Below are 14,593 nucleotides of genomic sequence, written 5' to 3' on the forward strand. Positions count from 1 at the left end.
AAAATACATAAAATAAATCTAATAAAATACAGAAAAGGGTACATTTAGGAAGATGTAATGTTACGCTCTCAGAATTTTATACACTTACAAGGAGTAAATAAACCCTCCAGCAATGTGAGACAGACTTAGACTTTCACTACATCACATTCCACAGGCTTGCCTGTCTGTATGGAACTGAAGCACTTTGATGGTCGCCTCTGTGCCACTGGAGTGTGGGTGCAGTCATGGTACCAGACGAGCCATAATAAGTACTGGCAAGATTTACCTTCGGCAGTGGTAGCGCGCATGCGCGTCATGCATGCGGGCTACGTGGTAATGTACTGAGGGAACCCTTATTCAAATCGGAAGTGGCTTAGAGTGATCACATCCGCTCAGATCTTAAAGTAGTTCGCCTCTGCTGTCGTTGCCAGGGCAGCGTGGGTGTTTGGAATCCGAACCCTTGGAATTGTGGGTGTCTGTGGGCGGAAGTCTCGCATCCCTGGCGTGCCGTGTGCAGAGCTTCTCTAAGGTGCAGTGTGCGGTGAGTGACTGCGGAGCAGAGAGGACGCTGTGCTGCTGAGCGCTGGTTTGTGCTGAGTGATGGTTGAATCGTCTGCAGGGTGTTGCCGTGTATAAAGCGGGGGTCGTTCGGTTCGCTTTCATTCTGTTCCTGCGGGTTTTCCGCATCTGTGTTTTGTCACTTCCCAGGAAGCTCTCCCCTGGGATTTCCCACCTTCGTCCGTGAAAATTGTCATGTGAGGGCGTTCGGAGCAGCACCCAGTGAGTGGGCGCTGCAGCATCCGGGAGCTTCAGGGCGAGGACCTTGAGGTGGCTTGAGATCCGCTCAGTCAGTGATTGGCTTAGGAGTCAGGCGAGCAAGGCTGCTCAGGCTGCGATGGAGCCTGGGGCCAATGTAAGGTGCTTTGTGAGGGTGACCGCTCTGCCTTCTGGGCTGACGGTGTTTGAGTAGCTGGTAACTGGAGCCCTGGCTCCTGGTCAAACACTGGCCTGCGAGAGAACAAAAACTCCAAGAAGTAAGAGAAAACGAACAAATGAATTTTATGTTTTGACCCAAACTAGGGGCACAGTGCCTTCCATCTATGTCAGCCTAAGCAGTGTTAGCAATAGAAAGAACTGCATGAAAACTAGGAGATACATTAGGTATATTTAATATGGGCACAGTCATCTTAGCTGGGACATAAACCTTGGGGCTGGCCCCAGGTGTTCTGCATATTCCATTCCCTGTCTGCAGCTGAAGACAAAGGATTAAAAAAAAAAAACTAATCCCAATTCAATTGCAATGGCCAGTTTACATAAATACTGCGGTCCTTTGCAGATGTGAGACCTGATGGAAGGTTTGGCCTGTGCTTGGGACCTGTGGCAATGGCAAGGATTGGTGACTGGCAGTTAAGCAGCAAGGTGCTGCAAAAAAAAAAAAAAGGTTTTAAGGCAGAAGCCTGGGTAAAGGCCAGTCTCATCCAGTATACTTACTGAAGATACCAGCGAGGATGAAAGGCAGAAGGGGAGCTGAGGTGTGGGTCAGCAGAGTTGCATTCCCAGCAGCCACGCTCTCATGGTGACTTTGAACTGCCCAGCACGGTTCCAGGGGATCTGTGATCCCTTCTGTCCTTCCAGCTAGTGGTACACAGACACACAGACAGGCAAGACACCCATACACTTATAATTTTTAAATGTTTGACTAGTAAAAATAGTTCTTTCAAAACGAATTTCCTTAACCACTAGTGAGCTACCTTCTCCAAGGAATCCCCATCTCTTTAAAAAAAAAAAATGTTAAGGAATAAAAGAATAGCTGAGGATGGGATTCCATACATTGGTTACATTGAGCAGAAGGAGAGTTAAAGTGACCTGGTGTCCCCATGTCTGTCTCTGGTGTACAGACTTGGGGTTTAGGTTTAGAAATCCAGAGGTGTGTATTAAAGCAGTGCTGCAGGTTGTGGTGACATAGGACAGGCCTGTAATCTTAGCAGTCTGGAGGCACAGGCTGAAGGATGCCAGGCTGGGCGTGAAGTAGGTTAGGAATCAGAGTCATAATACAGAAGACATACACAATGCTTTTTAGTAAAAGTAGCTCTGTGTGTGTGTGTGTGTGTGTGTGTGTGTGTGTGTGTGTGTTTCATTTTTTTAAAAAACTTTTATGTATATGAGTGTTTGACTGCTTGTATATAGGGACACCAAGCGTGGTCCTTGTGCACATCTGATCCTCTGAAATTAGAGCTACAGGAGGCTGTGAATCACATTTGCACATAGGTGCTGAGCTTGAGACATGTGCAAGAGCAGCAATTGCTCTTAACCACTGAGCCATCTCTCCAGCCACTGTTCCCTCCCCCCACCTCCCTCCCTCCTCCCCATTCCTTCCTATCTTTTGTACTCCTGGCCAGCCTGAAACTCAGTTTGTAGACCAGTCTGACCTCAAATGCGGCTGTGATCCACCTGCCTCTGGAGGGCTAGGATTGTAGGTCTGCAGCCGAAGTTCCCAGAAACCAGAAGCCACCCCTATGTTAAAGATTCTTCAAGGCTGATGAACTGAAAAGTACTAGGGTGATTGTAGAGAGTTTATATACTGCAGGCGTGGAGTCTGTCTTTAGTTGTCTTTGATCCCCTCAGCAGTTAGTCAGTGTCCATCTATGTAGTTTACCTAAGCAGCCCGTTAGTTTCCAGCAACGGAAAGGCCAAGAATGTCATCGGAGAGCATGTGAGGCCTGTAATGGAGACTTACTTGTTCACCTCATTGTAACCTAACGGTTCCACCAGCATTCAATTTTGGTTGTTGTTGTTTTGGTGTGTATGTTAGGGGCAGGGTTATTTGGCTGTGGGTACATGTATGTGTACAGGGGAGCATGGAGGCCAGTGGACACCATCCAGGCTTTCCTTCCAGCGCACCTACCTTTCTATTTGAGACAGAGTCAATCAGTCTCTCTCCCCCTTCTCCCCTACCCCGTGTGTGTGTGTGTGTGTGTGTGTGTGTGTGTGTGTGTGTGTGTGTGTGTTGTGCATGTATAGGTCAGAAGACAACTATCAGGAGTTATCCCCTCTTTCTACCATGTATGTCCCAGGTATCGAACTCAGGTTGTCAGGCTTGTTGGCAAGCACCTTTTCCCTCTGAGGCAGCGGTTCTCAACCTTCCTAATGCTGTGACACGTCAATGTAATTCCTCATGTTGTGGTGAGTCCCAACCATGAACCTATTTGTTCCTACCTCACTTTGACTCTCACCAATGTACTTTAGGACTACTCTGATTTATGGTTTCATTTTGTTCACTTATACAACAGTTTCACCAAGCTGTTACTGCATTGGAACAAGGTAGTAATGTAACCTGATTCTCCACGCCCAGGCTGTGGTACACTTACTTGGCTCTAGACTAAACTGTTCCTATTCCCTTTGAAGTGAGAGCTGTGTTTTCGTGTAGCCAGCCGCTAGGCATGACTGACAAAAGTAGCTTCTAGAAACTTGTTTCAGAGCTGCTTCCAAGGCAGGCTTGGTGGAGCATACATTTATTCCCTACACTGGGGGATGAGGTAGGACAGTCACAATATCAAAGCCAGCCTGTGTTATAGAATGAATTCAAGCCCAGCCAGACCAAATGATCCTACCTCAAAAAGAAGATAGAAGAAGAAGAAGAAGAAGATAGAAGAAGAAGAAGAAGAAGAAGAAGAAGAAGAAGAAGAAGAAGAGGAGGAGGAGGAGGAGGAGGAGGAGGAGGAGGAGGAGGAGGAGGAGGAGGGAGAGGGGAGGGGGAGGAGGAGGAAGAGGAAGAAGAAGAAGAAGAAGAGGAGGAGGAGGAGGAGGAGGAGGAGGAGGAGGAGGAGGAGGAGGAGGAGGGAGAGGGGAGGGGGAGGAGGAGGAAGAGGAAGAAGAAGAAGAAGAAGAGGAGGAGGAGGAGGAGGAAGAGGAGGAGGAGGAGGAGGAGGAGGGAGAGGGGAGGGAGAGGGGAGGGGGAGGAGGAGGAAGAGGAAGAAGAAGAGGAGGAGGAGGAGGAGGAAGAGGAGGAGGAGGGAGAGGGGAGGGGGAGGAGGAGGAAGAGGAAGAAGAAGAAGAGAAGAAGAAGAAGAAGAAGAAGAAGAAGAAGAAGAAGAAGAAGAAGAAGAAGAAGAAGAAGAAGAAGAAGAAGAAGAAGAAAGCAAGCAAGCAAGCAAGCAGCATCAATATTGCTTCCAACCTGGGCTCTGTTATTTGGACCCCTGTGTTGCGAGTTATTTGAGATTATGTGGAAGTCAAGAAAAAACACTCTAGAGAAAATTTATGTTAGCTGTAATTTCAGGGTCCTACTGCCTGTCAGTCACTGGGGGATAGTTTGTAACCTGGCACTCCTGTATCGTCTTTAGAGGTCACTGAAAATCACTGGTCTGAGTGATCACATCCAGTGTAGCTAGAGAACTCATTATAGACAGGAAGACATCTATAGTCAGCCAGAGGGATGTTTTACCTGCAATCCCGACTTGATAGGCTGATAGAGCAGTGGCACTATGACCTGGAGGCCATCCTGGAGTATGTAATGAGTTCTCTGTCAGCCTGTGATACAGAATGACAAAAAGGAGGAAAGGGTAGGATTACAGAACAGAGGTCCTGGTCCTTACGTATATCTCATCTTTGATCAAGGAGGGGATGGTGGTAGTTACAGAGATGTTAGAAGAGAGTAGGCTGCGAGGTACGTTAGTACATTTGAACACTGTCTAGAAACAAACAAAAACTTTGAACTGGGGCAGTGTGTCACTTTGTATTAAGTCAGATATATACTGACCCCTCATTTCCATTTGATGACCTTAGGTCATACTAGGGAACATCGTACAGCCTTGCTTGCCTCTGTTGCTGTAAAATTATAAAGAAAAAATCTTTCTTTTACCCCGCACCAGATCCTGCACTGTAGTGCCCCAAGATATCTTCATCTCAGTCAGCAAAGCCTCTCACCCGCTTTGCTCTATCCCATATCACACTGTCAATGGCTCCTCTTGAGCCTGGCAACAATCTCTCTGCCTATCTAGTTCCCAAGCCTGGTTGCCACCATGCCAGAAATATACATCTCAATTCTGTGGCAGCCCAGTGTCTCCACGACCACCACAAACTCTCTTCAACTTAAATCGCCATATGAAATAACACACAACACAATAACCTCTGATCCAATTGATAATCTATAATTTGTTCACCTAGACACACAAAACCCTGTACACATCCATCCCTTAAGAATCTTCATAACAACTTGTAAATGTGCAGAGAGGAATCTTAACATAAACCTCCATGTTCTCTCCTGCTGCTTCTGCCTCCTCCAGTCTCCTCTCCCTAAAACTTTTCTCCCGCCCATCTTTCCTTCTTGTCCAATGACAGGCCTCGTTCTGTACTTGCCTTCACCTGTATGACATCCTACATGCCTCCTTGTAAGACACCAGATATAAGTAGCCTCTGATGTACAGCTTAAAAAAATGGACAATAAGCTAACAGCTAGCTGATATTTTTTAGTCATACTTTTGACCTTCCAGTCAAAAGCTGAGGGCCGATGAGCCTTATCCTGCATCGGATTCCCAATACCAGTGATCAATACCCGCATCCTTGCTTTATGCCACCTTACATAATACCTTCCTGTTGTCACAGTTAAGAGGTAGACTGGAGAGTTGGCCATTTCTGGGCTTTGTCTGCTCTGCAGTGTCTACAGGATGACCTTCAGGTAGAGCCTTCAACTCTTCATGGGCAAATAAAAGTTGGCTGAATGATAAAAATAATATGGTCGCTGACGTCCCAGGACTTTCTGATGTCTTTGCAGACCTCTGGGTGAGGCCGAGTTATTCATACCTCCAATTTCCCCATCATAACCAAGCTGGCCTCTGCCCCGCAACTCTACGTGGATCCTCCACATGCTGACCTATCTTCAGAATCCTGAGGAAGTCAGAGACAGACCAAGACTGGAAACCACGGAGGACATGCCTACCGACATGAATTTCTGCCAGATGCCCCAGAGATTGGGAGCAGAGGAGCAGGATGGACCGTGTGAGGTGAGGAGAGATGCCCCAAGTTCAACTTTCCCTAGCTAGACGGCAGACACTGGAAGCAGAAGATTTGGACGCAACCCTGATTCTCCAGCTGAGAGTGCAGCACAGAGGGTGAAACCCCAGCATTTCCTCATCTTTTCGTGACGCGTTCATTGTGCTGCTTCTTGGATTTAGATTTATCTGCCCATCTATGACTCCCTGGGGAGTCCCGTTCCTATTCAACCCAAAGGACTGGCAGGACAAAAATGGGAGGTGCATCCAAGCCTAGCTTGGTGAAGCAGAGATTTCTTTTTATATACATATGTTAATTATGGTAGCATGTGCGGAGTGCAGCCATCTGGGGGTGGGGTCCTTGGGCAGCTGCCTCACCAAAACCTGTCACTGCCTTCCCCTAGCTGTGTATCCAGCTTACACATTTATGTAACATGAAGGCGTGGCATCTAGAACCTCTCCTCCCTTCCTCCAGAAGGGAATGGTTCAATGCCAAGGTAACAGCTACATAGCTATTACCACACATGGGTACAAGTCCCTGAGTCTTTGGATTTTTCTCTCCCAGTTCATAGATACACATTGGCTCCTCAAGGCTGACTAATTTAATATATATGTATTATATGCACACACATTATTTTATGTGTGTGGATGTTTTGCCTGCTTATATAGCTGTGTACCATGCGCATACAGTTCTCACAGAGGCCAGAAGAGGGCATTGAATACCCTGGAACTGGAATTAACAGGCAGGTTGTGAACTGCCATGTGCGTGTTGGGAATTGAACCCAGATCTCTGGAAGCCGGTGCTCTTAGCTGAGCCCTCTCTTTAGTCCGAAGCTGAGTATCTTAAAATAATAATTTGGATCTGTCGGGCTAAATAAAATGTGCTATTGAGTTGATTTCATCTGCGTGTAATTATTATGGCTGATGGAAATCGGAGATGACTTCGTGGCTCCCATTGCTTGTGTGTTGGAGATCTCTGCTCTGGAGAATGATCACATTCTGGTTTGATTTTATTCTTGCAGTATGCTTCACAGTGGTGGCTTGCACTGTTGTATCCTGCCATCATGCAGGTCATCTCTCTCCTGTGATGCTAAGTCATACCTGGCAGCGCTTCTCGTGTGTAGTTTAGCAGCCATTTTCGAAGAGGAAAGTTCTGTAGAAGTAACTGCCCTTCAGAAGGTTTCATTTATGTCTTAGGTGCTGCCAAAGGCAGGTCCTTTTACCATCATGTCTTTGAGCGACACGCACTGAATGCAATAAAACCAGCCTTTCACGTTTGAAGGTCTTCATGTCCCTGCAATTAATTACTTAAGCGACAATCCATGACTCAAAATTGAAAACTCCATACCCTTTTCGTCAACCCACCAAGTACCTCCTTGTGATTCAGATGACAAATAGTTTCTAGGCATTATAGCTGTTACTGTCTCCTCCTACTCAGAGCTCTCTGCCCCTCCATGAAACTGTGGCTTTTCTTACCGTCATTCACCTTCATCCCAGTTCTCCTCTAGAATATGCTATTCCACGTTCCCATTCAAACTTCTCACTTCCAATCTAAGTTGCTCTGCTCTGATTAGCAACAGACATTGCTAATTAGAAAATTAGCATCATGACAGGTAAGTGTCTTAACTCACTCTTCCCAACAATTTGCTTTGTATATTTGTCTAAAAATACTCCTTTATAGCCCCATACTTGAGTCTTTATATTTGCTACTTGGCAATTCTGAGCTTCTTTAAGAGTAAAACTCATACAGTGTTGACTCCCAGGGACCCAGCACAGATATGGACGATGTGACTGAATAACTGTCATGCTGTTTAATCTTTGAGAGAGAATGAGAAAGAATCCATTTCTGGCCTGCTGGTGAGGGGATGATAGTATTTATTAGGTGGTGAGTTTATGTTTATTTATATATATATATATCATTTTCCTTTATGCTCCAAAGTACAATGGGAAATAGGTGTTTTGTAGAAAGCTTAAAGCTTCATTTAAGGGGTGGGGGGTAACTGGAAACACATGTTAATTCACAATGAGTATGTTGTTACAGAGATTGGTGTCCTTTGATGATGTGACTGTGGACTTCAGCCAGGAGGAGTGGCAGCACCTGGACTCTGCCCAGAGATGCCTGTACCAGGAGGTGATGCTGGAGATCTACAGCCACCTCTTGGCAGTGGGTGAGCATGGCAGTGGGTGAGCATGGCAGTGGGTGAGCATGGCAGTGGGTGAGCATGGCAGTGGGTGAGCATGGCAGTGGGTGAGCATGGCCGTCTGGGGGCCTAAGATCTGGGCCTACTTATTTCTCATTTTGAAACATAGTGGAATACCAGGTCTTTTATGAGTTTTTTCCTTCTTTTGTCATGATGTTTCATTCCTTTTTTGTCATTTACATTTGTTGCTTTGTGCTGCCAATATTGAGTTTGACTCAAGGGGCCTGCAAGGCTGATTTCCCCAAGTTGTAGTTTGACTTCCACACATATGCCATGGTATGTGCAACACATGCACGTGCATACACTTACACACACACACACACACACACACACACACACACACACACACACACTAAATGTGGGATGTGTGTGTTGAGGTTTTATTTTTATTTTACGTGTATGCATGTTTTGCCTTCTCATGTCCATATACCATGTGTGTACAGTACCTGTGGAGACCAGAAAAGGGCATCAGATTCCTTGGAACTGTAGTTAACAATTTAGCTGCCATGTTGGTGCTGGGAACCACATCTAAGTCATCAGCAAGAACAACTAATGGTCTGTTGTTGTTGTTGTTGCTGTTGCTGTTGCTGTTGTTTATTCTTCTCTCATATATTACATCCTTTCTATAGTTCCCGCCTCTTCTCTCCTCCCAACCCCTCCCCCCACCTCCTTAGTTTATCTTAGTTCATGTTTTATTACCGTGAAGAGACATCACGACTACAGCAACTCTTTTAAAGGACAACATTTAATTTGGGGCTGGCTTACAGTTTCAGGTTTAGTCCATCATCATCATGGCAGGAAGCACGGCATCATGTAGGCAGATGTGGTGCTGGAGGAGCCAAGAATTTCTACATCTTGATCAGAAGACAGCAAGAAGGAAACCATCTTCCTTGGGCAGCCAGGAGATTAGATTCTACACTGGTGGAGCCTGAGCATAGGAGACCTCAAAGCCCACCTGCACAGTTACTTACTCACTCTGTCTGACAAGGCCACACCTCCTCCAATAAGCCCACACCTCCTAATAGTGCTACTCCCTTTGGCTAAGCTTTCAAACCCATGAAACTATGGGAGCCAAACCTATTCAAATTACCTCAGCCCCTCTCCCTCAGATCCACTCCTCCATTTCACTTCAGAAAAGAGCAGGTATGCCAGGGATATCAACCAAAGATGGCGTAACAAGTTACAATAAGACTAGGTACATACCCTCCTATTAATGCTGTATGACACAACACAGTAGGATGAAAAGAGTCCTAAAAGTAGACAAGAGTGAGAAACAGCCCCAGCTCCCACTGTTAGGAGTCCCATAAGAACACCCACCTACACAACTGTATCCAGGCTTCCTGATTTTTGGTTCAGTCTCTGAGTCCTCTTAGTTGGTTCTGTAGGCTGTATTCTTGTAGTATCCTTGACTCTTCTTGTCTCCTTCAATCCTTCTTCTCACTCTTCTACAGGATTCACCAAGCTTTGCCTAATGTTTGGCTGTGGGTCTCTGCATCTGCTCCTATCAGTTGATGGATGAAGCCTCTGTGCTGACAATTATTCTAGGCTCTGGTCTATGAGTATAAGCAGAATATCATTAGGAATCACTTGGTTGCCTTTTTGTAGTTGTTGTTCTTTGGGGGTTTTGTTTTTTTTGTTTTTGGTTTGGTTTGGTTCTATCCTAGGCTATTCAGCCTCTGGTTCCTGGCCTTCTAAGCAGTGTCAGGTGTGGTCTCCCTTTTATGGTTTTGCCCCAACCCGCAGGGCAGTCAGTGGAGGTTGGGGACCACCTAGGAGAGAATGGAGGACAAGAGACTCGAAGAAGGACTCCAAGACAGGAGTCTGATCAAGGCGACAAATTCAACAAATTTTATTTTTTCCCAAGGCTGAATTTATACCATAGCAGGGGTAACAGAGGGAGGGGGCAAGCGGGAAATATTTACGCAAGCCAAGGACACTGTGCTCTTGTGTTCAGGCAATCAACTGACGTCAACAGGATGTTGGTTTCTCAGAAAGGTCACAAGTTTGTCATATCATTAGGCAACCTGACCACCAGATTTGTATTAGCCTTCTGCAGCTGGCTGAGGATTTTCCATTGTCCTGACCTCTTAATGAACCCAGTCATCATATTTTCATTTTAGCATTTTTTCCATTTTATCTTACTTAACTCTAAGTATAATATTAACATCAATAATGGAAGCTTTTTAAGGGCATAGCTCCCAACACAGTTTGGCTATCAAGTTGGACCATTGGTTGGCCACTCCTACAAATTCTGCACCACCTTTACCCCAGCACATCTTGCCCACAGGACGAATTATAGGTGGAAGGTCTTGTGACTGTGTTTGTGGAAGCCTTGCCTGGTTATAGAAAAAAGCTGCTTCAGGTTTCATTACTTTGTTACTAAGACCCTTCCCTAGGGTCACCTGCTAGATTCCAGTGAGTTTCTATTGCACTACTTGTGCAACAAGTGTTCTTAACCACCGAACCATCTCTCCAGCCTACCTCAGATGTCCCACTGTTCAGATTCATTTCTGTGTGATTCCTCCTCCATCCTGCTCGCTGCCTATTCCTTCATTCCTTTCTCTTCTCTACAGGTAAATTGCAGCTTGACATACAACATCAACAGATTTTTGTGAAAGCCTCCTTTCTAACTGATGCAACCAACGAAGTCACACGGCATGGCTCGTGTTGCTCTGTTTTAGAGAAACTCTGGCAGGATGATGACACTGCTGCAAAAAGAGATCAGCAAAGCCAGGTCCGACCCATAAGTCCTGATGCTTTCCGAAACCAGAAGTTACTGAACATAGACAGCGTTTGTGACTATGAAGAAACTGGAGAACCCCACCTCATTTCTACACAATATGTACCTCCAAGAGCAAATAGTGACAATCAAAGCAATACCATAGAGCAGCTCAATGATATTATCGGATCTCATCAGTGTTTTACACAAGGTTCTTCTAATGACATATGCACAGTTCCCCCTCAAAGAGAGAAATCATACAATGAGAGTCAGTTTGGAAACATTCTTTCTCCTAATCTGCCACTTATGGATCATGAAATTAATTTTCAAGACAAACCAGTTGGATATACTGGATGTGGGAAGGTCTTCACTGGTGAGGTGGTTTTCTGTGAACAGCAAATAACTAACAATATGGAGACATCTTTTATCTGTCACACATGTGGGAAAACGTTTCTTCACAAATCTAAATTGGCCTCCCATTCAGAAACTCATAGAGAAGAGACACCTTATGAATGTCCTGACTGTGCCAAATCACGGAGGGGTAAATCTAGCCTGCAAGTGCTCTGTGGAATCCAAACAAAGGAGAAACCTTATGAATGCCATGTGTGTGGGAAGTCATTCAGTTACACATCCCATCTAAAGGTGCACCTTCGGACACACACTGGTGAGAAGCCGTATGCATGTTCTGACTGTGGAAAAGCTTTCAGCCAAAAGTCCGTTCTCACCATCCATCAAAGAATCCACACTGGAGAAAAGCCGTACACATGCAGTGACTGTGGGAAAATGTTTGTTTGTGCATCTGATCTGACAAAACATTGTCGATTTCACACCGGGGAAAAGCCTTATGAGTGCCCTGACTGTGGGAAGTCATTCAGTATTAAATCTAACCTGCTTGCACACCATCGAATTCACACCAGTGAAGGACCTTACAAATGCTTTGACTGCGGGGAATCATTCAGGAAAATATCCCAGTTGAAGGTACATCATCAGATTCACACTGATGGTAGATCTTTTGTATGTTCTGACTGTGGAATGGCCTTCAGCCAAAAGTCAGTCCTCACCACACATCAGAGAATTCACAGTGGAGATAAATGTTACCCGTGTAATGACTGTGGGAAGTTGTTTCTTTATGCTTCGGATCTGAAGAAGCATTGTCGGTTTCACACAGGAGAGAAGCCTTACAAATGCCATGACTGTGGGAAATCATATAGTGTGAAGTCGCACCTACACGTGCATCATCGAATTCATACTGGTGAGAGACCTTACAAGTGTGACGATTGCGGAAAGTCATTCAGAAGAAACTCTCACCTACAGATGCATCAGCAAACTCACACCGGTGAGAAGCCTTACAAATGCTCTGACTGTGGGAAGTCATTCCGGAGAGCATCCCACCTGAAGGTACATCATCGAATTCACACTGGGGAGAAGCCTTATGTGTGTTCTGAGTGTGGCAAGGCTTTCAATGATAGGTCAGTTCTCAGCACACATCAGAGAATTCACACTGGAGAGAAGCCTTACATATGCAGCGACTGTGGGAAAGCAATGTCTTCTAAAGCCAATCTCAAAGAGCATCAACGAATTCACACAGGCGAGAAGCCATATGTGTGTGCCGAATGTGGGAAGGCCTTCAGTGATAAGTCTTCTTTCTATAGACATTGTAAAATTCACAGTAGGGACAAGCCTTTTGTCCATAACAAAGGTGAAAAGGGTTTCCTGCAGAATTCACAAGTGACATCCTATGAGCAAACTCAGAGTGCAGAGAAACTACAGTGATGCTCTGCCTGTGGGAAATCTGTTATGTATCAGCTGAAGGCATATAATCAAGTCACACATATTACCATTCCTGAAGCTGTGAGACATTGTACATCAACTCTAGGTGCACCATCCATGCAATACTGAGAAGAAACATGAATTCAGAATACAGAAAGTCCCTCAAAATCATGTCATTTCAATAGACTCAGGTACTCATACCAGGCATTCATTCGGTCACATAAAAGAATTTATTGTAGAGTCCGTTCCTTATCCATTTCCCTCATAAAAATATTCCCCTTGGTTTTAATGAAAAGTGATTTATCACAGCTCTAAATAAGACTAGGAAGATACACTACTCAGTTGGTAAAATCTTTGTCTTCTGCACACCACAGGCAAACACACATAACCTGCCACAGGTGTCTACACACAATACATACACAAACTACATACAAGCCATAGTCCATAGTTTAAAAAAAAGCTATGCATTGCTTGTTTAAACATAAATATATGTTTGAGAAATATTAATCAACTTGTAGGAAGATGCACAAATGCCTGTACTGTAGTAGATATTTTATGGACTGTGTTTCTCTGCATGTTGAGGAAATGTTGACTAATTATTTGAGACCTTCTAAAGTTAAGGTTACAAGATTTTGAGGCTTTTAGAAAAGTTTATTGGAAATTATATCAATATTACATCAATGGTTTTTTGTTTAATGCGGGAGGTTTTTTGTTTTTGTTTTGTTTTTGCTTTTTTTTTTTTTTTTTTTCTTACATGAGACAGGGTTTCACTATGTAGCTCAGGCTGTACTGGAATTCACTATGTAGACCTGACTGGCCTTGAACTCACAGAGCTATGCCTGCCTCTGACTCCCAAGGGGTAGGATTAAAGATGTGTACCAGTATGCCTGTCTGGATAATAATATTTTTATTTTTATTTTCATCAGTGGATTAATTTACATTCTGATCAGAACTTTCCCTCCCTCTCACCTTTCCGTCCTTTCCCCTCCCTTCCTTTCTCCTTAGAGAAGGGGAGGCCTCCCATGGATATCAACCCACCTTGGCCTATCAAGTTGCAGTAGGACGAGGTGCATCTTCTATTGAGGCTAGACAAGGCAGTCCAGTTTGGGGAAAGGGGCCCAAAGGCTAGCAGCTGAGTCAGAGACAGCTTTTGATACCACACGAATACCAAACTGCATATCTGTTACATGTGTGTAGGATGCCATGCCTAGGTCCTTCCCCATACATGCTCTCTTGGTGGTGGTTTAATCTCAGTGAGCCCCTATAGGCTCAGGTCAGGTTAATTCTGTAGATTTCCTTGTGTCCTTGACTTCTCTGGCTTCTTCAGTCATTCCTCCCCCTCTTCTACAAGATGATACTAGTATTTTTAAATGTCACACAACTTCCCTCGTTTTTGTCTAGGAAGGGACAGCTTGTGCTGGACTTGTCCCTAGCATGGTGGCCTACAGTCAAAGTAGCTAGTTTTGACTTCTTAGGCATTTCACTAGACTTTAAGCACCACGTCCAGTCTCAGGTTCCTGGAGATCATCACCTTCAGGGTGCCATTTGAAAGAGATACAGAAGCCTAGAATATTCATGAACCGATGCCAGTACCTGCAGAGCCCATTTGTGCTGGTGTGAGTAATGCTTTTCCATGATTCATGTTCTTCCAGAACGTCAGAAGATGGTCTCATAGAAATGGCTTCTTTGTAGAAATAACTTAGGATACAGACAAACTTGGTTAGGGTTGGTCCTAAATCTGCTTAGTGGCATTCTTATTATGATAAAGCCATGGGAAGACTCAAAAATTTTGGAAGACAGGATCATCGAGGCAGATTTCAGTGGCATACCTCCAAGCCGTGGAATGTTGATGACTGCTAGAAACGGAAGCTAAAGGAAAACAAAACACACACACACCACACACACACACACACACACACACACACACACACACA

General features: G+C 44.8%; 1 protein-coding gene across 4 annotated transcripts; it reads left to right on the top strand.

Annotated features, from left to right (window-relative positions):
- Window positions 1-343: 343 nt before the first annotated feature.
- Zfp719 (zinc finger protein 719) lies at window positions 344-13,543 on the top strand. 4 transcript variants are annotated; one of them, XM_087558488.1, is made up of 5 exons: window positions 344-508; window positions 3,054-3,162; window positions 5,753-5,981; window positions 8,011-8,137; window positions 10,744-13,543. In XM_087558488.1, the coding sequence occupies exons 3-5, from the start codon at window positions 5,844-5,846 to the stop codon at window positions 12,660-12,662; spliced, it is 2,184 nt and encodes a 727-aa protein (XP_087414614.1). In that variant the 5' UTR covers window positions 344-508; window positions 3,054-3,162; window positions 5,753-5,843; the 3' UTR covers window positions 12,663-13,543. The 4 variants fall into 4 exon arrangements, with proteins under 4 accessions (XP_087414614.1, XP_087414556.1, XP_087414460.1 ...); XM_087558430.1 differs by having other exon boundaries at window positions 464-565; NM_001420008.1 differs by having other exon boundaries at window positions 495-520; window positions 10,744-13,436.
- Window positions 13,544-14,593: the final 1,050 nt, after the last annotated feature.

Source organism: Rattus norvegicus, chromosome 1 (assembly GCF_021556685.1).
Source record: "Rattus norvegicus strain SHRSP/BbbUtx chromosome 1, alternate assembly SHRSP_T2T, whole genome shotgun sequence".
NCBI lineage: Eukaryota > Metazoa > Chordata > Mammalia > Rodentia > Muridae > Rattus > Rattus norvegicus.

What these genes read in the sequence shown, in the direction of transcription:
- Zfp719 (XM_087558488.1), top strand. Translation starts at nt 5,844, where the DNA reads ATGCTGACCTATCTTCAGAATCCTGAGGAAGTCAGAGACAGACCAAGA. An exon ending in AGCAGGATGGACCGTGTGAG is followed by an intron (nt 5,982 to 8,010) that starts GTGAGGAGAGAT and finishes ATGTTGTTACAG; the next exon opens with AGATTGGTGTCCTTTGATGA. An exon ending in CAGCCACCTCTTGGCAGTGG is followed by an intron (nt 8,138 to 10,743) that starts GTGAGCATGGCA and finishes TCTTCTCTACAG; the next exon opens with GTAAATTGCAGCTTGACATA.